This window comes from Panicum hallii, chromosome 3 (genome assembly GCF_002211085.1).
Source record: "Panicum hallii strain FIL2 chromosome 3, PHallii_v3.1, whole genome shotgun sequence".
In the NCBI taxonomy this organism is placed as follows: Eukaryota; Viridiplantae; Streptophyta; class Magnoliopsida; order Poales; family Poaceae; genus Panicum; species Panicum hallii.
In genome coordinates, this window is record NC_038044.1 from 58,318,469 (window position 1) to 58,342,475 (window position 24,007).

Consider the following 24,007-nt stretch of genomic DNA (forward strand, 5'->3'; position numbering starts at 1 on the left):
AAGTGATTAGTTAGATGGTTATGTGACCCAGTCAGATATCACTAAACCATTGTTAAGACGATTTGGGGATGATTAGTATTTAGAGGTTGATTTGCACCAACTAAAACATAAGGGATGAAAGTCACACTTCGACGATATTTGAGGTAAAAAACACGCTCTTTCCTATAAGAATAATAGAAATGTTTCTTCATCACACGGTTTGTCATTAAATCTATGTTATAGAATACCTAGACCGAGCGTTTACACTCAGCTGGTATGATTTCTTGTGGTCGAACCTGTCCACCCAAGTTCGTCCTCAACTCAATGTGGATGCTCGTATTTTTCTGAATTTATTGTATAATTTGACCAGCGCTATTTTGTTATTTTTCAGTGGTAGGTGATGTGCCCATCAACAGAAAGGTATTTGTTGTGACTTCGTCAATCTAGAGATCTGCCGGCTCAGTCTTTCGAAAGTCTTTCGAAGGTGTGTGTATCCACGGGGTGAGTGTGAATGCATATTTGTATTTGTGAGTGTGTTTGTTTGTACCGTGTTTCGAAACAAAATACTAGAGCAAAAGTAATAAATTAATATCTTATAGCTCGCTTACATGGTAGCTTTGTTGGACACATGGAGCAGGGAGACAAGAGAAAACGAAAAGGAATGGGCTCTCATAGAAGATCCTGGTTTGGCACGCTCGTACAAGTCCAAAACTCTAAGAAAGTAATAACTAGACCATTTTCTTCAAAACAATCATTAACCTTCTAAAATTCAAATGATATTCCATGACGTTCTAAAATCAGCACTGATTGCACTAACTATGTGACGGAAAGTCTTCCTCGTCAAGGTGGTTGGCCAAGCAAAGCCTATGTCCCTACCCCGCTTAATAACAATATAGTTTGAATCCTCACTAACCGACTGTTGTTTTATGACTTTTCCCGAAAAAAGAATTGTCACAAAAATGGTCATAGATACTCAAATTTTCTTATAGTGGTTGCACGATATTATTATACGTGACATGGTCACTTTCGAGATCTAATTTGGATAGTGAAACCACGCAAGGATCTGCAGTCAACGGTCGCTCTATGAGAAACTGAGCCAATCTCCACTAGCATAGCATGTCTCTCCGCACGATCCAACCAACTGCAGACTGACTCAACCAACGCCACTGCACAGTATCTATGCAGATAGAGAGAAACCACCCAACGGCGGAATTACAGCTGCTCTTCTACAGATTAAGGTTCTCTCATATCTTTAAACTTTCAGCCTGCGCATGATCCAACATCCAGTTTAAGCTTAAAACTCTTTGATGCTCCAAACAACAGGAAAGAAACGCAAGATTCGCAACACTACACGACATTATCCAGGAACAAGTTTGCTACAGAATACAGATACTGCCTCCCAGCTCCCGAACACATATGCATGGATGGACACGCTTCTGAGTTTAGCTCAGTTCAAGCCATCCCGCCGCTGGTCGCTGTCCTGATTATCTGAAACAAGGCTGCATAGAGACCACGAGAACAAGCTGTCAGATTTCTCTTCGCTTAGATCACTGCCTTCTCTGGCGTGGTAAGGAAATGAAAGTCTTTCTTTCAAAGCAGATACGCCTAAGTTAGGAGATTGCCTAACATACAAAGGAAACAGAGACAGACAGAAAACACACGTATACAAGGCAAAAGTCAAAAATAAGTTACAGCATGTTTGGCGGGCAACTAAATTTGAAGCATGCAATGCATTAGACAAGTAAATTTGCACAATCCTGGAAATCAACTCGGTAACATTGACTTTTTACAACTTAGAACGAAGTGAATAATAGTTACATCTGGGCCATTTTAATACCCTCAATGACCAAAAAAAAAGAGGTAGCATGCTTACAAAGCTGGTTGCAGTATCCATTTTAGTTTGGGTGATAAATGGTCAACAAACCAGAAAATCGTACAGCCCATCCAAACATGCAGTGGATAATGTAATGAAAATGAGCATTGTTCTATCCAACATCTTCGCTAGGTAAACTGGTCAGGCATGTTCAAACAATATTTCAAGCACTTATTAGTGATGACTAACAAGATTTCAGGTTCCATCAGTCACAAAGGACAGAAGCAGAGAATCACTAAATAACCCAACGGATGAGTCAAACTAGTTTTATATTTAAACATTAAGTTCATGAATGCAAAATTGTTCCTTGCAGAACCATATTTTGATGTGGCATCACTCAAAGAACAATGACTTCAAAAGAAAACAACTCCAAAATATAAGGGATACCTAGGAGTAGCAAAAAAGAAGGGAGAGTAGTGAAGGTTTGGTGCAATGCTTACATGATCCAATGACCACAAAAATGAAGAATCCAAGCACGATCGGTCCAACAGGGTAGTCATTCCCCTTCTTCACAGTAGTCTCAGGCACGGAACCCCTCTTTGTGATATTCTTCTGGAACTTGGCACTCTTCCTGTCAGCAAGACGCCTTGAAGTAGTCTGATGAATGCAAACAAAATTAATTTAGTATACTGAATCAAAGATAAAAGTTACTAATTGGACAAAAGTAGCATAGTGACTGGATAGTTTTTTTTGAAAACATTCAGATCCAGTTAAGAATCAATCAGTTGAGAAAGGACCACAGCGGAATTGTGTCAAACCTATCTTCTATTCCCATTCAGGATTGATAATTATACAACTTATTTGTATAGTACCAGATATTTACTGAAAAAACAATGACCAACAGTGCAAAATAAATCTTACTAATTTCCAATAAACTAACTGCTAAAGGCCCACTTCACCTGTTGAATAACTAAAACTGTCAATATAACAAGCCAATCTAAAAATGATGGTGAATGGTCCAACAACCAAAAAATAACAGCTACAATTTGAAGTCCAGACAAAACGCTGAGGATACCGGTTTGCATCAGTTTAGATCAATGTGACACAGCATCAGATATATAGACTATAGAGAGTGACACAGCGGTAAGCATTACAATTGAAGATAAAAACACACTAGCCACAGAGCAACCAAATTGGAGATCACAAAAATAAAATCATCCAAAAAAAATGCTTACATTCATGTCAGTTCCAAAGTCGTCAAAGATTGCTACCAAACAGACAAACAGTCTTCCAGACACTGATGGTTTTTCTAGAACCATCCCTATTATGGATCACTCCTAAAATAGTAAAAATAACTTCAAGCTTCAGATTGGATTGAAGGTTATCTGATGCCAAACACTAAATGACTGACAGCCCCAACCGCAGAACATGATTCCTATATTCTTCTAAGAAAAGAAATGTAAGATCTTAGTAGTGTTTATGAAGTTGACAGTTCGAAATCAAAAGCATCATTATCTGCAACATAAGAGAAACTATATCCAGACTTCAGAAATCAACAGATGAAGCACAAATTATCGTCGGCATAGCTTAATCCATGACAATATCCGTATATATTTCAAATCAACAGATGCCAGCACTGGGGGCGAAATATATGCATGGAATTTGTAAATCCAAAATTTCATTGTCTGTCACCATCCAACCCAGCCACACTTACAGCCCCACATCAAGCCCGCCACCTAACCTTGGCGCGCTCAATGAACTATCCCCATTTCCTTTCAGATTACCTTCTCCATTTTTTTAGATCTCCCCCAAACAGAGAGTGCACTGGAAGGGCAACAACAAAATCCCCTCAGGAATAGTCGTCCCTGCGAATTGAAATCTCCCCCAGCTTGTAAGGCGAGGCCTACCCCGAGACACCACACCACCAGTACCGCTACCGCATGGCTCCGTACTCGCAGCGGAAGGAATCACGCAGACGGCACCCACCGGACCCGCGCAAATCCCCGACGCGAGATACCAATCGAACCAGTCCCCCGCGGGACCAAATCGAACGACGGAACGAACGCATGCATCGACACTCCAGATCGCATCACACGGGGTAAAAAGAAAACAAAGCGGAAATTCAACTAATCCTCCAGGCCCGCGGCCGAGGGATGGGGTCGGAAACACCCCAATCCTACGCCAGCCACGGAACCTTACGAGTCGAGAAAGGAGCATCCGGTTAAGAGGTTTCTCCACGCTTACCATCTTCGCGGGGGGGTGGCCGGGGGACGGGGCCGGCGTCCGACTGCGAGGGGCGAGGCGGGGCGGGCCGGCGAGGAGCAGAGCAGGGGAGCGGGAGATGCGCGCGATTTGGGGGCCGACGCGAGGGGTTTTATGCAAGGTTGCCCTCTCGTAACTGCCAGGCCGGTTGGGGACGTGGTTGGGGTGCCGTGGCGGGAGCGCATTGGGCGGGACCTGACGCGTGGACCTGGGAGGCAGGAGACCGTTCGTTTCGCCTCGAGATTAGTGCGGCGCGCGCTGGGCTTTTGGACGGGAATGGGGAGCACGCTCCAGGCCCGCGTGGGCTTGATTTGAGTAGAATGGGCTTTGTGTCGAGGGCCACTTTGTAGCCACGGGCTCTCGCCATGTCTCCTCCACCTCACGACACCGATTCCCCTAAAAAAAAAAGGTGTCCTGCTAGGCTGCTACTTCGCCCGTTCGCCGTCCCTCCCACAGGCAACGACCATCATCAATTCATCGTGGCCGGCCATGTGGCAAAAGGTCCTCCCTTTGTGCCCGTACGTATCCATCCAGGCAAACAGTCTACCAGTCTGCGTGTGGAACGAAGATGAAGGAAGAAAGGAAGAATGGGAAGCAATAGATGGATAAGGATCTGTCTTTCTATAGATGGATCCATCTATCTAGATATAGCGTGTATATATTTAAAAAGATAAAATGATCTATAATTTGAAATGAATGTAGTATGAACTAATTAGCTAATCACCCTCACGTAAAGTTATTTGAATCTCAATTTCTTTCTAGTACAATCAAATAGAAAATGTAAGTCCAGTCGTGTGGACCCACGTCATCGTGTTTCAAATAAAATCAAGCTTTTTGTTATTGAATTTGTCGTGTTGAAGAAGGAAGCATACTTAATTTTAATTTTCCTTAGGTGTATGCTCCCTCCAATTCGAGAGAGATGTTGCCTTTTGTATTCTCAACTTTTATAAAAAATATGTGTTACCTTGTGTGTATTGTTTCTTCGTCTTCAGTTCTTATCTCTATCTCTACTTATTATTAAAATAAGTAATGATTTCTTGGTCCGTCAATCAGAATCCTAATCAGAACTTGGGTGACCGTATATTGAGTTAAGAGTTCGAAACCATTTAAATTAGAGCTTGGTGAGTAAAAAATAGAAAAGAACTGAAGTCCGCGAACGACACGCACTATGTTATTATGAAATACATATCATATATATAATATATATATATATATGCTAATCAATATATTTGTACAACTTCTCATCGCAACGTATGGAAATATTTGCTAGTTTTTAATAAATAAATAATATCACTTTTACAAAAATGAAAGGTGTTACCACCTTTTCAATCTTTTTATTAGTTAATACGCACATATCTAAATAAAACATAAAAAAAAGCTGTTTGGTTTCACAAAACTAATGCGAGGAACTAAAAGGCACGCTTTTGTTTGTTCCTTTTCCTGCCATCCAAGCAACGTGGTGGTGATGTCCGTAGTGGAGTTGCTGCACGCGTGCGTTGCTTAACGCATCGGGAATGGGCCGCTTGCTGCCTGCCTCGCCGCCCGGGATTTCGGGTCAGATTACGTGCTGCTAGATTCTTCGTCGTGCGACGCCACGGACGACCCTTTCTTCATCGGTCAACCTAAATGGGCGTTCTTCGTCGTGCGACGCTACGGACGACCCTTTCTTCATCGGTCAACCTAAATGGGCGTTTCCATGACGCCACAAGGGGCGGATCCGAGGGCTCTACCTCCACAAAATTAATACCCCTAAGTTCCACTCCCTCCTTCATTTTTTTACAAAGAATGAAAAAAAAGAGGGAAGAAAGAATAAGAGAAGGAGATAAGCTATCTCTTCACTTTACCGCCGGATTCGCCATCGAACACAACTTTACCATGCTACCTTGTTCTACACTTTTTTTATATGATCGCGGAACGAGTGGACCAAATATGTTTTTTTTAATTTGTATCTTCGTGTTTGTGAGTACATGGAGCTAGTGTAGGAGGGCTATGGTACATAGGATTCATCATCCTAAAATCCCACAAAGTCATGTAGAATAGCTCGAACAAAAGGTTCCAAAAATTCTGACATAAGGTACGTACTTTGACAAACTAAGAGTACCAGAGTCGGTTAGGTTTTCTTTGCAGTGAAACATGTCTATTCAGATGAGTAGTTGCACCGTACCTTTAGCTAATGACATTTTTTATCAACAAGGCATTTGTGAATTGTGATTACTTTATTAACCTCAATATACGCCATATACAAACTATGTGTATGTAATAACCATCTACGTTCATACTATGTTTAAAAAGAAAGAAAAGGTATAAGCTTCTATAAACTTTCCTTTTATGTTCAAACATTAAAAGGTGTGTTTGGATGGTGGGACAAAGTAGGTCGGAACGGGTCCGACCCACTTCGACCCACGTTTGCTTGCAATTCCATGTGGGATGGTCCATCCTTTCCCCTCATATGCGGGTCCAATTGGTTCCCTCAAATCGAGCAGAACAATCCGACCTATTTGGATGTTGTTGCTCTCCGTCTTTCTCGGGCTACCCAAGCCAGAGCGAGAGTAGGGGCGGGCGTGGAAGTGCATTTGACCCTCTGAGTGGGTTTTGGTGTTGATAACATGTATAATTAAAGAGCTAATGAGTTTATTAGGTTATGAACAGTTTAAAATTTGATGAAATGAAAAAGAGCAAGAAAAGACATCAATTTATTTGAAAGATGGTGTTGGAGCCTAAAAGAAGATCTTTTATTTGATTTCTTTTTTGAATTTGAGTATAGAAAAAAATCGTACTATTAAGGGGACACGAATAGATATCATGAAGATATCAAAATGCTTAATTGAGATGCTAACCACCTATGAGAGACACAAATCATACACTTGTACATTGCCATCCTGCAGTATCTGCAGTTGTTGGAAGTTCCGACATCTGTCGGAAGTTGTCAGTATCTTCCGACAGGGGGTCCTTGGGCAGGCTGATTTAAAAGGGTCAGAAGTTTCGACCATCACTTATCCTGCACACTAACGGCTACTTTTAGGATGTAGATATTTATAGCCCCTCAGCCCCTCTTCACTTGCTGCTATTTTTTCCCGTGAAGAACACATCCTAGAGCTTCCAATATTTCTCCCCACTCCCTTCAAGAGCTAATCCATAAGTTGATTCGAGCTAGGGCTTGGGTGAGAGAAAGTTTGAAGTGTGAGGCTTGAGCTTTTGAGTGAGAAGGCAGTCAAGTTCATCTCAAGAGCATTTGAAGCATCTACATCCATCAATTCGTATTTATTACTCTTGAAGCTTGCTCCTAGACGGTTCGGCATCATCCGATTGAGCGTCCTCTCATGTGTGTGCGCTCCAGCAAATTTGTATTACCCATACTTCGTGGATTTACCAGTAAGTGATTCAATCCTCCTTTTGTGGTTGATTGAGGGAGGAAAAGGGTAAGTATAAGACCCTGCTCTTTGTGAGCTCCTCAATGGAGACGTAGCTTCTTTGGTGGAAGTGAATTTCAGTGAACAAATCTCTTGTGTCTTGTACTTATTGCATTTATTTAGTTCTCGTTGACATAGAGCTTATTTTGTGCCGATCTACGTTCTCAAGTTGTTGTGCTTGCAAAAATCACTTGCAGAAGTCTCCTAGCATTTTTGCTCAACTTTTGATTAAGTCAGGTTCTGCAGTTTCAAGTTTAATTTTGAATTTGGTATAAGAACTTTTCTTTTTGTCGGAAGTTCCGGTCCTGTGCCGGAAGTTCCAACCATCGGAACTTCCTACACCTATCGGAAGTTTTGATAGATTTAATCGCTGCAAAGAATTTTTCAGAAATTTTCAGATACACCTATTCACCTCCCTCTAGGCATCACTAAAATCCTTTCATGGCGGTGCAAGGCAGATAGACGGCGGCAAGCAGTGGCACGGGGAACGGTGGACAGCGGCGAGCCGAGGCGTGGGGAGCCAAGGCGCAGGGAGCAGCGGCGCGGGGAGCCAAGCGTGTGGCGGAGGCGGCCGGAGGACGAGCGGAGGACGGGTGGGCGGCGGCGGAGGCGGGCGGTGGCGGCGGCCGATTCGGGGTGGCGTGAGGCCGGTGGGCGGAGGACACATCCGGTGTAGGGCAAGCGGAGGGGACGGGGCAGGCCGAGCTCGGTGAAGAAGAATAGGATGGAGGAGAAACAAAAAATAGAGAGGGTGATAGGTAGATTCCATAGATAACTGTTTAACGGTATAAAAATGGCATCAATCCATTCCTCTAAATCTCTCTAAGGAAAACAAAAACTTAGATTTAACCCAATCCTCTCAACCAAACACTATATAGGTTGGATAAAAAAAATAAGGATGGATCCAAACCCATCCCACTTGGCCCCGAAACCAAGCACACGCTGAATTCTTTATTTTCTCATGTGCTGCATCCAAACAATTTATTGGAAATTTTATGCATTCTAATTGAAGTCGCGTAAGATTACAGTCGGCAACCAATTTGAATCCTACGTTTTGATAACAATGAGTTTCCAAAAGGCCATAAGCACCAGATTGTAGATTTGGGCGACTGAAAGCACCGCAGAGAGTTTGGGAATGCAGTTCCACGTGCCATCATGGTTTCACTCGACCATCTATTCTTCCCATCTCGCATTGTATTTGTGCCATCGCGATGCGCAACCAAGCAAAGCTTTCAGTGCACTAGCAGCTACACACTACCACGTGGCGCCGGCGCCGTTCCGGGCGGCGCCGCCGGTCTTGTCGCCGTAGAGCCTGAAGAGGTTGAATGCGGAGATGAAGGCGACCAGGACGGCGGCGACCCCGGCCCCGACGGCGCTGGCGAGCCCCCCGCCGGCCTGCCTGCAGAAGGCGCCGTACATGGCGCAGATCCCCATCCACTGCAGCTCGGGCTGGCCGCGCTTGGCGATGAGCGACGCCTGCAGCGCCGCCGCGAGCGCCGCCAGCACCGCGTACGCCAGCGCCTGGTCGCAGGAGAAGACGCACCAGGCCAGGGCCCGGCGGCTCGTCGGCTGGAGGCCGCAGCAGCAGCACCGCGCCGCCTGCAGCAGGCTGTACCCGGCGGCCACGCCGGTGGCGACCACCAAGAACCTGCGGGCGCGTGAAGGCGGATGAATCCAGGATCATCGTCGGGTGCTACTACATATGGTGGGATCATCGGAGCCTAGGGCGGCGATCGACTTACACCATGGCCTTCATGTCCCTGAAGGTGGCCTTCTTCTGGAAGGAGAAGAAGGTCCGGGTCTGGGCGTCGGTGGCGACCAGCGCCGCCGCCAGGGCCGCCAGCCCGCAGAGGAGCGCGCGCAGCGCCAGCTCCGCCACCCTCACCTTCCGCTCCGCCGCGGCGCCCGCCATGGCGGCGGCCGTCGTGCAGCAGGGCGAGGCGGCGGCCGGCTAGCTAGCTCGCTCTTGGCAATCAACCAGAGATTAGCTAGAGAGTGACTAGTGGAGGGGAGTGAAGGTTCACGGGAGTGGCTCCGTCTCCATCGTCGATCGACGGCTACTTTTATTTATAGCGGAAGAAAATTAAGCTTCTTCCTCCACTACGATTTGGCGCTAGTGCGCGTGGCAGCGGGTGATTTATTGCGGCCACCATCACGGGCGCTCTTTCCCAGAAAGCGGATAGCGTCGGGCGTGCGCACGCCAAGGCCTACTCTGGCGAAAACGCTTTCACACATCACCGTCATCGATCACCACGTTCGGCGCTCGTTAGCTGTTGGGATGGGAACGTATTTAAAATACGGATATTGATATTTATTTTCACTCAAATTCGGATTCGAATAATGCGGCGTATAAACATTGATATGCATCGTATTCGCATACCGTATGTCTCACTTGAGTATTTGGATACGGATATCGTATAAACATTGAATACCAATTACAGATACGGTCTATTCCGTTTAGCCGCTAAATCCCTTCGGAGCGACCAGGAGCGGCTTCCCTGACCGCGGACCGGAGCCGGTGGAGAGCGGTCACGATGGGCGTCGCTCGCTGCCTGCCTAGGCTCTAGGCCGGGATTGGGTTGGACACACGCCTCGCTCTCGTACCGGCCGGCCGGCCGGCCAGCAAGTCGCAGCAGGAGGTGTATCATGGAGCGCCCTGCTTGCACAGGGCCGTGACCCGTGCGGTGGCGTGCCGTCACGGTGATGCGCGCGTGACGCGGCGGCGGCCGGCCACCGCGAGACGGGAAGCACCCGGCAGCTGCAGCCTGCAGCGGTGGCGCAGGTGCGGGACGCGGGGCAGGCATGATTGCCGCCGGAGGCGGAAAGGAAGCGGAGGGCAAGCATGCGTCGGTGTCCAGACTGTTGCGGGCCCTGTGAGACGTTGCGGTTCCTCTCACGTCTCCAAACTCCAACCAAAAGGCATGCCATGTGTGTCAGTGCGTCGCCGTCCCCTTCCTCCATTCGTCCCAGAGCGAAGTGGAACAGGAACGGCTACACTGTTTCACATCTGCTGCTGCTGCTGCTGCACCACACCGGTAGTGTCCTTGCACCAGCCCAACCTTGCCATGCCAGCACCACCTCCGGACAAAAGGACACCGGACACCGTGCCAAGACCACCGTCTGACCTGCGCACCACTGGGACTCCACTGCTGTGCATTTACCCTGTGTGACCCACCAATACTGCCAGCTCGGGCCTAGTCAGGTGCAACATGTCCATCAGCGGTAACACGAGAGGCATCACTAACACCGGATCTGTTAGCATCAAGCAAGGCTATATGTACTCACAAAGCATACAAATATGTTTGGTCAATGAAAATGTAAACATAGAACCATCACTGTTCGCTCCACCTGTTTCATATCTGCCCGACTTTCAACTTCTGACAGTTTTCGAATAACAAAACTACAAACGGCACATCATAAGCACCAACCAGCACAGCCAGCATCCACCCACGCTAGCACTTTACACCGACGAAGGAATCAGCACAGCATCACACATACAGTTACTGCTACCGAACTGATCTGAGGGGCGCTGCTGCTCTTGTTCCGGTAGCTCAGTGCCCCTCCGTCTTGGCCGGCATGCTGCGGACGTTCTTGAGCAGGTCCTGGATCTTGGACAGCATCATCGTCTGCGCGGGGTCTCCCCCTCCGGCGCCGCTGGCGCTGCTGCTCGCCTGGTGCGGCAGGGGCTTCTGGTTCTCCTGCAGCTTGATCTTCTCGAACAGGAACTGCTTCTCCGCCTCCGCCTCCTCCAGGCGCCGCTTCAGGTAGATGCTCGCGTAGTCCTGCTCCGCCGTCTTGGACTTGGCCAGCGCGATGCTCTGCAGCCGCTCTGCCTCCTGCCGGGCCTCGCTCGCCTTCAGCTGGAACATCTCCGCCTCAGCCTGCTTCAGCCGCACGATGCTCTCCAGCTCCTCCACCTGCTGCTTCTTGCGCAGACGCTCCGCCTTCAGCTCCTGCGCCTCACGGACCTTCTCCTCCAGCTCACGGTCGCACGCATCCACGGCCAGGCGGGCCTTCTTGTAGAGTCGCATTTTTTCTTCCGCGACGAGCTCCATCTTTCTTACGGCTTCTTGGACTACCTCTGCTATGCGGTTGCAGGCCTCCTGGGGTGTGATCAGGCGTCCTGAATCCTCATTTTCAGAGATCTTTGGGGAGTCCATCTCAAGCTCTGCGTAGAATTGCATCAATCCATCAGTTGTTAGTGAGTTGCCAAAACCAGTGGTATAAAACAAGAGAAGTTAGAAAGCCAGGTAATTCACAACTGCGGTAAAAGAGGTCAGCCTGATCACATATCATGTTAACCACATAACATAAAGAAAGAACAGCCTACCTGCAAAAAAAGAGAAAGAACATCCTAGTCCTCATCCTCAAAAGGTGAAAAGAAACACCAAGATCCACAAAGTGAATATCCAAAATACATAGAGTTCAACCAACTAAACCATACACTTGTACAATGTACAAAGAGAGGACCCAGGCCAAATGTGGCGCTATACCCATTTGATCGATAGTGTTATTAGCCTTGGTTGCAGACTAATCATATATAAGTTGGGAATAATTGACAGATTGCTCTTGATGTATTGAAGGGACAAGCAGCACCTCATCATGATGATCATAAGCTAGACTGCTCAAGAGAATAGGGGTAGAAACAGAAAATTCAACAACCCTCCTCTTATGCAATAGATCCCTAACAAATCAAAGAAATTAATTTTGAAGGAATATAAGAAATATAAACTTATCTCTGTGGAACCTGTAGCTACTAGATAGAAACCTAACAGATGACACTCATGTTTTCAAAATATCAAATCTTTTCATTCAAATTTTTCCAACTTTCTAAGTGTTCCAAATAAGGTCTAGTAAGAAATGCTTACAGTTAAGAAGAAAAATAGCAAGAATAATGAATACAGGATTAACTTTTATCAGTAATTTATACCCTTACAGCAATTTGTTGCATAAAATCTAGATGCCTACCGCCTACCTATAAGATGAAGATATTGAATTGGAAGAACCCCGATGCGTCAACATGAGTTCTTTCTGTTGTTGTTAAATCAAAAGATAACATGCTTCAAATCCCTATCTACATCAAGTCATCAACCATACAAATTAACTTTTATTGAATTTCTCACCTAACAACCAAGAATCAACAATTTTACAGTATCACTTCCGAAGGTAAATGAAAGGCTTTGTGTTGTAATAGGTCAATTCAGGTAGGTGAAAATTTTCCTGGAATGGTTAGGGAGTGGTAGACTTGCAGGACTGGAGGATGATGCTTCTGAGAGCAGTGAGGATCAGGAACAAAAGGCTTTGTATTGTAATAGGTCAATTTAGGTAGGTGAAAATGTTAGTGGTATAAGCGATACTCCCTCTATCCCAAATTATAGGTCATTTTTGCTTTTCTAGGTACATAACTTTTGCTTTGCACTTAGATATACGTTATATCTAGATACATAGTTAGAAAAGCCAAAACAAACTATAATCTGGAACGGAGGGAGTAGTTTCTTAGTTATACAAAGTTAGTGACATTTCTTGATACCCACTCCCAAAAGTGGCAAATCATCAGTTTGCCCTAATTCAGTGGACGTACAAAGCACATACAAGTGAAAACAAATGAAAAAGGCAAATAAACAATATTACAGCAATTGTTCTCATGAGGGAAAGCAATACATTTTTTTTTCCCAAACCAGGCTCTCAGCTCTGTCCCATTTCCGTTCCAAAAGCAGGAAAAGCAATAGACGACTGACAAAACATATGTCGTTACATGAAATAAACAATTTCCATTGCATGCCAACATAATCGAAATGCATAAGACCTCATATGACTGAGCAGTGGTAATAGAAGCACAGAACATCTTCACACACAGGCGTGATAGAACAGTTCGAGGAACATTGTAGACATAGACATGAGCATTTAGAAAATGAACAGAGCAGAAGCAGGTAAGAACTAAGAAGTAATAAATCAAACAAAAACATAAGTCTTAGTGAAGGAAAATAGACAGACCTTGGAGCGCCTGTAGTATCACCCTAGAATTGATGGAATCAGCTGGGGCGTTCCTCAACCTTTCAATCAGATCCGCACATTTCCTGAACAACACCCTACCCTTTTGGTCCTCACTTAAACGGAATATCTTACAAACAAACTCAAGCTCCCGTAACAGTGCATCCCTGTCCCAACCAGGAGCGCATTGTTGGAAGACATCCTTAACCCAGCCCAGCAGCTCTGAGGTCCTCTGGCAAGCTCGGCACCTAAAAAGCATCTCAGCATGGCCAATGCTGCTCTTCACTGATTGTCCCATTCCAATCTGGCCATTGTGAATTGCACAATCCGTATGTGTCCAATGAGAGCAGAAATCACACCCAATCCAGCGGCATGTGTTGACCTCAAAATCAAACTTGTTGCAAATGACACACATGCAGAGGTTGCAAAAGCCATTCCTGCTAGAGCACACATTGCACTTGCAGTCCTCAGCAGGGAGAGCACTCTGGCAAGCAATGTTCCGGCACCTCTTGTACAAGAAGACCTCCACTAGGCGGCCCTGTGGGATGGTAACACTGGGGTGCAGAAACGCCTGTATCCCAGTCTTGATCGCAACAAGGATCTCCAGCTGCACATGGTGCGCCAGTGAAAGCATGGATGGTGTCAAATCAGCCCTGTCCTGGACAAGCTTCTGCAGGTACAAGAACTCCTCGACGTGCTGAGAACCCCCCGTGCCCTCCAGAATCGACCTGAGCTCATTCTTGATCTCCTCCAAGTGCTCCTCCGGCATCACCTTCATCTTCTCTGCGACCAAATCGACCCTCTCCCGCGCAACCTCCCTCAGAAGCATCCCACCCACGCGGGAGGAGGGTCCGCGGATAACCTGCAGCTTGGAAACACCATTCGTGACCTCCTTCTCCTTCTCCACGGCCTTACTAACAATACCAGCAGCAGCAGTGCCACCGTTGCTCTGGTTTGGCTCCGCAGGCCACGTGTCCCTGGAGCTGGCGCTCTCGGTGGCGGAGTCGTGCCCCGGGTCGGAGTTCGAGCCGGGCTCCTGCATGTCCGGCGAGCCCACCTGCTCGGACGAGGCCAGCGAGAGCGAGGTCTGCGGCCCCGAGGGGCGCGGGCCATGCCTCGGCGGCAGCATCCCCTGGGACGACGGCGGGTGCTGGTGGAAATTAGCGCCGGAGGAGGTCCCCATCTTCCACAGACCTTAAGCTGCAATCTGCAAGGAGCAACATGTTCCATCTGTAATTACAAGGACAGTGATGCCTGAACCACCATAGAGCAAATAAACAAAATCGCATGCGTCCCGACTAGGAAGCAAAACCTCCGCTCTAGATCTAGGCTTTGGAACCGCTAGTACAGGAGCAAATTTCCCCCTACTCAACCGGCCACAAATCGATTCGATACTCCATGCTGCCGTTTTACTCACAGCTCGATTCCTCAGCGAAGGGACGCCTAGAGCAGGAATCAGTACCGGAAATTCGCTAATCGGGACCTAACCATCCAGGCACAGTCAGGGAACCCAACCCAGCCGCGGCCGCATGCCCTCCACCTAAAGGAAGCCCGAACCTCGCAGCTCAACAGGAGGCCGAGAGCGGGGGAGCCGGCCCCGAGCTAGCCCGCGCAAACTGGAACCCGCCGCCGAATCGAGCATCCCCGGCGCCGGGCTCCGCATCCGCGAGCATGCAGCCTAGAAACCGTACGGGAGAACCGGCCGGCGGCTTGGGCCCCAACCGGGGGGTCAAGCTAGCAGCTCACCTGGAGGCCGAGCGGGCCGAATCGACGGGGCGGGCTGAAGCCGGCGCAGGATCGCCGCCGCCTTTGACCGACGCGGGCGGCGAGGGTCCCCAGCCGAGTTTCCTCTCCGCCGCGCTGCGGAGTCTTCTTTTTTTTTTCAAAATAAAAATTCGAGGAATGGAAAGTGTGGGAGTCCAACAGAGACGCACCCGGCGTGGGTGTGGGTGGGGAAGAGAGGCCAGGCCAGGGCCCAGGGCGGCTGAAGCTGAAGACCGGCTGTGGGCGGTGCGGGGTGGGGAGGGCGACCGGCTTGACCGGTGGGCGACGCGGGGAGGCTGTGTGGGCCCCGCCCGCCGCGGCGGTGGCCTGGTGGGGCTGGCTGGGGGTGGAGTTGACCGGCGTACGCGCGCTCGTGCTCGTGCAGCGGAAACGCACTCCCCTCGTGAGACTCTTTATCAATCATCTTCTGCCTGGCTGGTGCGTGCATCCAGCCAAATCCAGTGCTGGCGTGGCGACCTGCGAACCTAAACTCACCACTAGCGCACGGCCTACCTACGCACCTCCATGAACAACAAAAGATAAGAGGTTGGCTTCCAGTTTCCAAATACAATCTCCGTAGTGGCCAAACCCACCAAAATTTAAATTGCGGTTCAGATTTTCTAAACACCACTTATTCCTGCCTTCTAAACCCTATCCAACACGTCTACATTAGCAATCACACAGCTCGTTGTACAGGCCGCTGGGGCAAGAACTCGAAAAATTCTCGGCGCTGACATCCGACGTTCGTGACACCTAGGTACGCTACAAGATTCCGCGCGGGCGGAAGATCGAGAAGGTTCCCTCCCTCTTCTCTTACTTCTTTTGGCCAGACTCCACGGGCTCAGGCTCGACCACCTCGGCTTCAATGGGCTCAGGCTCGACCGCCGGGGCATCATGCTGCGGGGACGGGCTGGCGGGCTGCGCCTGCGACTGCGTGGACCATTTGCCGGCGATGGCCGAACTCATCATCTCGTAGATCTTCCCGCTGAGCTCCGCAGGGTTGTCGGGCTGCAACATCATACGTGCAAGCATAAGGTGAGATGGAATTGCAGAGGATAAGTTGAGTCTGCGTTGATCAACATGGTGCGAAGAAGCAGAATCGGCAAAGTACGGAAAATTGGTGCAGCTAGTCGAAACGAAGTAAAGATCATATTGGGTTGCTCGTGTCCATTAAAAACGAAATGAGATATGGTTTCGCCATGCCCATGTTTCCATTATATATAAAAAAAGAGGTTCGCACAGCAAAACAAAAGCAATGACATACTATTTTTTTCAACCATGTTAATGAGATTGAAAAGTGTACTCACCGTAAAGCCACTTGAAATCATAGCAGTTTCAAAGAGGACATCCAGAACCTTTAGAGCTTCAGGGTCGTCAGGGTTGCTTCTGCACGCAACCTGCATTTACAAGTTAAAGACCGTTAGTATGGAAGGCCCAATAGGTACTAAAGGTTCAACACAACTATCACAATGAGTAAACAAAATCCAAATCATCAGGATATAAAGTAACGCTGCCAAATTTGACTGCAGTTTGCCAGCGCAATCCTGTTCCAATGGCCTTAATACTTGGAATTGAGATAGCCACCCCAAGAGCAGGTTGAGAACTTACATTCAAGCCCTTAATAATCTCGTGCTCTGGGTTTATCTCGAATACTTTCCTCGAACGCATGAAATCCAAAGAAGATGTGTCACCCATAGACTGTGCCCTCATCAACCTGTTAACAAACAGCGAGGAATTATTGAATTTATTGAGTTTTATAGTTATTAAAGTCAGGAATCATTACAACTGTGAAAATAGACACTAACCTCTCCATATTGGCAGACCAGCCAAACTTAGCTGCAACGAGAACACATGGTGATGAACTGAGACGATTAGATATGTCAACACGTGCAACCTTGTCACCTAAGCGTTTCTTGATCCAGTCACAGGTTTGGCTGAACTCCTGCTTTATCTCCTTTTCTCTTTCCTCATTCTTATCACCTAAGGTACATTTGCGTATCACAATCAGAAACAAGGAAAATCACTAAGATAAAAGATTTGCTGTCTCACTTTTAAATATACATAACATAAACTACAGAGAGACAATTTAAGTGTACAAGACAGAAGTTTAGCAAACTACATATATTAAACCTATCATGGATCACATTTACTGTACTAACAACATGGTGATTATTGCGGACGGTAACAAAAAGAACAAAACCTTGCCACAATAAGGCAGGTATATCTCAGCATCCAGTAGGTAATAGGAGATTCACAAAACTTTTATGTGCATACCTAAGTCCAAATCTTCCTTGCTAATGTCCACGAATTTCTTATCCTTGTAGGAGCTCAGATTCTGGATAGCCACTTCATCCATAGGGTCAACCAAAAGTAGAACCTACAAAAAGAAGTAACACCACATTTGAAGTTAGAGCTAATATCACACAAACAAATCTCATTTCTGGAATAATTCACATTCTATACATTCATTTGCTTGAATGATTATACGATTATTTTTGTTCATAATATAGGGCTATTTGAATGGCACAGCCTAAATAGAACGTGGACATAGCGAAAATCCAAAAATGCCTCAGAACTCAGAAGTAGTACAAAGCCCAGTTGTTCTAATAACAACTGAGTGAACGGTGTCCCATTACCCCACACACAACGCAGTGCAGCCACAGCAGTAGCATTTCAGGAATGGCCCCAAAGCACTTTAGCTCTGCATGGCAACTGCTTATTCCTTAGGTGCCCTAATTTCAATGGTTAGATTGGTCACTACCACATCTCTTTAGGCTGTGTTTCCATATTCTCAGTCTAATTCATGGTGAACGTAGATAATTTCAGCTTCTGTATCCAGGTAGAGTACCACCATTTCTCCGATTCTTATAGTTTCTACCGGCTTCTTTCCACACATTTGCCCAACTAAGGCCGAAAACAAGGGGTACAGACTCATGTAAGCAGTGTTTCAAAGGTGACAAGGCGACCCAAGGCGAGCTGTGTACGCATTATCGCCTAGGCAGCATAGGCGACCAGGCATAACTGTTCCCAAGGCAAGCTGAGTCCGCCCGGACGCCTAGGGGACGCCTATGCGACGCCTTTGAAACACTGAATGTAACTGAACTATATGCGGGTCAGGTCCTGAAACTACCCCAGCCATCATTATTCAACGAACAATTTGGCAGCTGTGATGAGTGATGGGCTCAATAACAAAATACAGTAAAACCAAAAATAACCACCTAAACAAGAAAATACTCTAAAATCTATAATAATCTAATTGCAATAACAGTAAGATATCTTCAGTTCTTACCTCATACTCTTTCTCAGTGAGTTTCTCTAAGAAAGGAGCATTTTTGGCACTGCTCAGACTGTCTGCGGCAATGAAGTAAATGTCCTTCTGCTCAGGTTTCATGTTCTCCACATATTCATCCAAGCTAATTAATTCATCGTTGCTTTGAGAAGAGAAGAATCGCAACAAAGGAGCAATTCTCTTGTGGTTTTCCTTGTCTTCCATGGCACCCAGCTTTAAAAATTTGCCATAATTCTCCCAGAACCTTTCATAATCCTACAATAAATTTCGGATGAGAAAGCCAAAAGAAAAGGCAGATAATTGGCACCGTGGCCTATGAGGAAAGTTGAAAACTTACATCTCTGTTTTCACTGCAAGAAATGCCAAGGATCATATCAAAGGCCTTCCGCACAAGCCTCTTTCTCATTATCCGCACCTATTAAAAATGACAATAAGATCAGTATTTGGAGTGTCGAAGTGACAGAGATATGAAAAGAAATCCCCCATCAAGCAACATACGATTCGACTTTCTTGAAGGATTTCACGAGAGACATTCAATGGAAGGTCATTTGAGTCAACGACACCCTTCACAAAGCTCAAATATCTTGGGAACTGGCCAAAAACAGTTTTCAACATCAGATTTACTCAGTAGTATATTTTTATACAAACAATGAAGAATGGGTGCTAAGTATTGAGCATACCAATTCGCCGTCAAAGTCATCTGATATGAATACACGCTTAACATAAAGCCTGATATTCTTGGTCTTCCTGTCAGTTATGTCTTCCTTCTTTGTAGCCGGAACAAAAAGAATTGATCTGAATTCTACCTCACCCTGCATCAATTAGACCAGGCAGGACCACTTGCATGTGACAATTTTATCATGGAAGTCGAATTTAGGATAGTGAGCACCTACGTAGATCATAGAAGTAGGAGCTACTGAAAGATCAACCGTCCACAAGGTGTTTAAAGAAGTTTAGAGCTGCCATAACTACAGTGTCAATATCTTCATCAGCAATAAATATGTCTAATACATTTGTTGTCATGTTACACAAATCTGCAGTGTTTGTTTAGATTTTTATTGTTATGATATTTTTGTCTCAGACACACAAAAATAAACTTTGATAAAAGCAGTTACAGAGCATGAAGTATTAGACAAATCACATACAGAGCACACTACACAAAAGAACATGACTCAGATCAACTCAAACAATACAATTTAGCAGCAAAGGCAAAGCACATATAGGGCACACTACACAAATCATCATATAGCCATGTATACTATGAGATCAAAACCAACCATGATAGTCATAACTGTTAACTCACCAAAACAAAGAAATGGCAAACAACCAATATAAATGCAAACACAATGTACCTCTGTAGTGAAGTGGGAGGAGGCCAAAGGATCCAAGTACTCATTGAAGGTTTTCTTGAAAAATTCATTGTACTCCTCAGTTGAAACCTCTTTAGGGTTCCGAAGCTGCCAACAGCACAAAAAGGCACCATAAGGTTTACAAATTTACATTTTTGAAAGTATATGTATAAAATCATGATTATATCAACAAAGATAACATAAATAAGTCTTACCCAGATAGGTTGTGTTTCATTTGTAAGCTCCCAATCCCAATACTTCTCCACAACTGTCTTGGTCTTTTTCTTTTTCTGTGAACATAGAGATGTTAACTCTCAACCAGTAATAAAGCTCAACACAATTTAGTTCACAGTAAAGCAGCGCAAAATCAAGAGTTCCAGCTGCTTAAATATTTACCTCTGTTTGGGGTTCAGCGCCGCCTTCTTTTTTGGTTTCTGCTGGATCCTCATCAACCTCAACCTAGATGATCCATGCATGCCAAATGTAAGTAATTTCTTGGCGCAAAATAGCAAAGAGACGGAAAAGAGAGTATTCACCTCTTTTGTGAAGCCCTTTTCTTGCCACGTGTAAATTGGGAAGGAAACAAACTGAGAGTAGTTCTTTACAAGTTTCTGGATCCTTTCAGGGTGAGCAAAACCCTTGTCGTCACGCTGAAAATAGGAAGCATAACAATTAAAATAGGCCAAATAGATAGAAGTTACATCACATTGGGGTAAGCTCACAGACCTTGAGGTAGAGAGTAAGACGAGTTCCTCTAGGAATGAGCTTCTCCAGGTCCTTTTCCTCTCTAATGGTATAAGAACTGGAATCTGCTTCTCCTTCCCAAACATATTGTTTGTCAGATTTTGGGCTCTTTGTTGACACAACAACCTATTGCATAGGAGTGAAAATAGCAATTTAATACTTACAAATTATGGACAGTCATAGGATAAAAGGAAAGTCAAAATCGTTAATAAAGAGTAAGAGCACATGAGCAGAGGAATTTTAGCTCGTCAATAACCAATTATATAGATATACAGACAAATCATGGTAACAGTATACCTTATCCGCAACAAGAAATGCAGAATAGAATCCAACACCAAATTGGCCAATCAAGTTGCTGTCCATGCCAGCTTCTTGACTCTCCTGTTGTACATTAGACAGTATAAATCATAAATATTGCAGACTTTAAGACTTGGAAAAATTACAAACAGAGAACATCATCTTCAGCAAGATAAACCTTCAATGCCTTCAGGAACTTAGCAGTTCCACTGCTTGCAATAGTCCCAAGAGAATCCACAAGTTCTTGCTTCGTCATGCCAATCCCAGAATCACTAAAGATAAAGAGCAAATGCGGGGCAGAATGAAAATCACTTCCCAACAAAGAAAGTGCATGGTATGTCTATGATCAGCTGCAAGTAACTAATACTTACGTAATTGTTACTATTCCATTATCCTTGTCTGTTTGGATGCGAATGTCAAGTTCAGGACCATCCTTCAGAAGCTCAGGATCAGTGACACTCAGATAACGCAACTTATCAAGTGCATCACTAGCATTGCTGCAAGCACAAATAAAAGAAAAAAATGAACCGGCAAACTAAGTCAGAAGGACTGAAATCAATAACACAGTCATTACATAACAATTGACAACAGGCCGCAACCCCAAGTTTCAACCAAATACCATTACAAGGAACAAGAGGTTATACTTGAGGGAACACTTGAGATAAGCTAGCTGAAACTACTTATTTTAAAAGATGTAACCCACCCACCTGACCAATTCTCGAAGGAAGACTTCCTTGTTACTATATAAGCTGTGCACAATCAAATCCATGAGCCTGTTGACCTGTGAGCACATTGCAGAAATACCATGGCATCACATATAACCACACATCAATAGTAGTTAGCACAAAGTTACACAGGTCACCAGATAAGTACCTCAGCCTGATACTCATGCTTCTCAGCTGGCGGCATGTCTGTGGAGTCAACTGCAGCCGCACTCGACTCATAGCGTCTCCCAATAAGGGCACCATCCATCAGCTTGAGGGACGCCACATTGCTGGTTCCACTAACCTTGGGCGCCGCAAGCACCGAGAGCAACCTTTTCTGCTGCTGAGGAGCCCGAGGCGCTCCATTGCTCACCTGAGATCATAGAACAAAACAGATATAACTTAACAGGTAACTGGATCAACTCAATTTGGACCCTTAAATTAGATAACAACAATTTTCCTCAAACGAACCATTAATTTGCGAAGTGGTTAACTAATTTAGTAAAAGGCAATCACTAAAAATGAATGGTAAACAGCATAATGAATAAAACCGACACCCTTCCTTTAAACATAAGCGCCAATTCAAGTAAACCCGTCAGATCGATCAAAAGCAAATAGCTCAATTGGCCAATTCAGACGAACGGAATGAGTACGGAGCTGTCCCGGCTAATCGCGAGCCACTACCTAACGACGACCAAGCAAACAGGGCATAACATAATTCCGCACGTACCGGGCGGGGCGGGACCGAGGCAGCGGCGTCGGCGGAGACGGCGGGGGCGGCGCCGGCGGCCGCGCGGCTGCGGGCGGCGGCGGCGGCGGCGCAGAGGGATCGCCTGGAGGCCCCGAGCATCTTCCGCTTCCCCTACCAAGCACGCCAAGGGCGATGGAAGCTGCGAGGACGCGCGCGGGCAGGGCGCGGTGGCCGAGACGGAGGGCGGTGGAGACGACGCCGCGAGGGTTTAGGAGCTGGGGGTAGGGTTTTGGGAGGTGGGGTGAAGAGGGAAGAAGGTGTATAAATGGCGTGCGCCTTGCAGGGCAAGAAGAACAGGGAGGCAGGTCACTGACGTGTGGGGTCCACTGGTGGGGTCGAATGGCAGTGGTGGGGGGTGTGAGCTGGCTGGCGGGGTTTAGCGGCTAATGTGGAGAAGGTTCTGGAGCGCGAGGGCTTGGGAAATGCCTGGAGCACAACAGCATGAGAATGACAGGATGGGGCCCACGGTGGCCTGGATTGGGACGTGGCCCACATGTCAGTAGGAATAGTGTTGCTGCTGCTCCCGTTCGCCGGTTCGGAAGGCTCCAGACGAGGGGAGGGCTCCCGCCGGGTTTCCTTACATGACATGTGGGTCCATGTGATATGTTAGCCCACCTGTCACTGAGCTACAGCAGTGTGGTATACTGCTTGTAGGTCGATGTTTTCACGACGCAAGAGAAGGTTCTCGGTGCTAGAGAGGCCGCGGAGGCTCATGTGTTTGCAATAGTTTTCCCCAAGATGGGGGTAAGATGCAAAAGATGCACAAGCACCTGCTCACAGTTTTGCAGAAAAACATATGTTAAATCCTTTTTTTAAAGCAAGCAGAAGCACTGGCTCATCGTTTAAGAGAGAAGGTAAGGCACCCGCGCCGGCCGGCGCTGGAAGCTGGGCAAGCCAACCGAGCACCAGCAACGGCTTCATGGGTACATTTTTATTGATCTCTCTGCCTTCATCATGTCCACAGTTGCAGCACTGATGATGATTATCAACTATTTAATTATTATTCCCTCCATTTTAAAATATAGATTATTTTATTTTTTTAATTTATAGTATTTGCTGTATATCTGGATACCATGCATGTCTAGATATATAGTAAAATCTATAAATCTATAAAAATAAAAACGATCTACATTTTTGAAACGGAGTGAAGTGAGTACACTTAAAACTCCAGTATATTGCTTTTATCGGGAAAAAAACAACCAAAGGGAAATATAGATTAACTTACGTAAAGCATATGGTTGCCAATGGATGGATTTCGTTCTCAAGTTACATCTGTAGATATACAAACTTTCTCATATCGCCTAATTAATTTGCTCTCAGGTCATGAAGAAACCATACATGATTGGGACCCTTATTAGACATACGCGCTACTTAAAAGAGTTAAAATATAATGTGTTCGGCATTTGGCCCCCAAGATCCGATTGAGCTCAGTGGCGCTGCGGCATGGCGTAGGCTGATTGGCATTGGCATTCTTAGTTTCTGTAGGAGATAGTGTCCAGAAGTTACGTATAGTCGCTGTAAATTTTGCTACGCACCTAGGAGATATATGTTATATTTAGATACGTAACAAAAAATTTATATCTAAATTTGTCAAAATAATTTGCAATTTGAAATGGAGGAAGATCGATAAGGCTGCGTGGATTATCCGTGACGG

The 24,007-nt window shown here is 46.0% G+C and overlaps 4 protein-coding genes across 4 annotated transcripts; all 4 read right to left on the bottom strand.

Annotated features, from left to right (window-relative positions):
* Positions 1 to 1,157: 1,157 nt before the first annotated feature.
* Positions 1,158 to 4,143, bottom strand: LOC112883912 (probable stress-associated endoplasmic reticulum protein). The gene is made up of 3 exons (XM_025949180.1): positions 4,037 to 4,143; positions 2,293 to 2,449; positions 1,158 to 1,478 (listed from the first exon to the last, which is right to left on the bottom strand). The coding sequence occupies exons 1-3, from the start codon at positions 4,037 to 4,039 to the stop codon at positions 1,432 to 1,434; spliced, it is 207 nt and encodes a 68-aa protein (XP_025804965.1). The 5' UTR covers positions 4,040 to 4,143; the 3' UTR covers positions 1,158 to 1,431.
* A 4,246-nt stretch (positions 4,144 to 8,389) lies between these two features.
* On the bottom strand, positions 8,390 to 9,516 carry LOC112886616 (CASP-like protein 2U1). The gene is made up of 2 exons (XM_025952564.1): positions 9,207 to 9,516; positions 8,390 to 9,112 (listed from the first exon to the last, which is right to left on the bottom strand). Exons 1-2 carry the CDS (start codon positions 9,374 to 9,376, stop codon positions 8,719 to 8,721), a joined length of 564 nt encoding a protein of 187 aa, XP_025808349.1. The 5' UTR covers positions 9,377 to 9,516; the 3' UTR covers positions 8,390 to 8,718.
* A 1,226-nt stretch (positions 9,517 to 10,742) lies between these two features.
* LOC112885048 (OBERON-like protein) lies at positions 10,743 to 15,392 on the bottom strand. Its single transcript, XM_025950721.1, has 3 exons — positions 15,202 to 15,392; positions 13,459 to 14,662; positions 10,743 to 11,632 (listed from the first exon to the last, which is right to left on the bottom strand). Exons 2-3 carry the CDS (start codon positions 14,636 to 14,638, stop codon positions 11,016 to 11,018), a joined length of 1,797 nt encoding a protein of 598 aa, XP_025806506.1. The 5' UTR covers positions 14,639 to 14,662; positions 15,202 to 15,392; the 3' UTR covers positions 10,743 to 11,015.
* A 358-nt stretch (positions 15,393 to 15,750) lies between these two features.
* LOC112886659 (heat shock protein 90-6, mitochondrial) lies at positions 15,751 to 22,617 on the bottom strand. The gene is made up of 20 exons (XM_025952623.1): positions 22,333 to 22,617; positions 21,772 to 21,975; positions 21,606 to 21,679; positions 21,270 to 21,395; positions 21,077 to 21,170; positions 20,899 to 20,982; positions 20,584 to 20,727; positions 20,394 to 20,507; positions 20,254 to 20,316; positions 20,073 to 20,147; positions 19,861 to 19,965; positions 19,189 to 19,320; positions 19,007 to 19,099; positions 18,846 to 18,923; positions 18,509 to 18,763; positions 17,494 to 17,596; positions 17,025 to 17,199; positions 16,828 to 16,933; positions 16,527 to 16,616; positions 15,751 to 16,227 (listed from the first exon to the last, which is right to left on the bottom strand). The coding sequence occupies exons 1-20, from the start codon at positions 22,450 to 22,452 to the stop codon at positions 16,033 to 16,035; spliced, it is 2,430 nt and encodes an 809-aa protein (XP_025808408.1). The 5' UTR covers positions 22,453 to 22,617; the 3' UTR covers positions 15,751 to 16,032.
* Between the last annotated feature and the right edge of the window lie 1,390 nt (positions 22,618 to 24,007).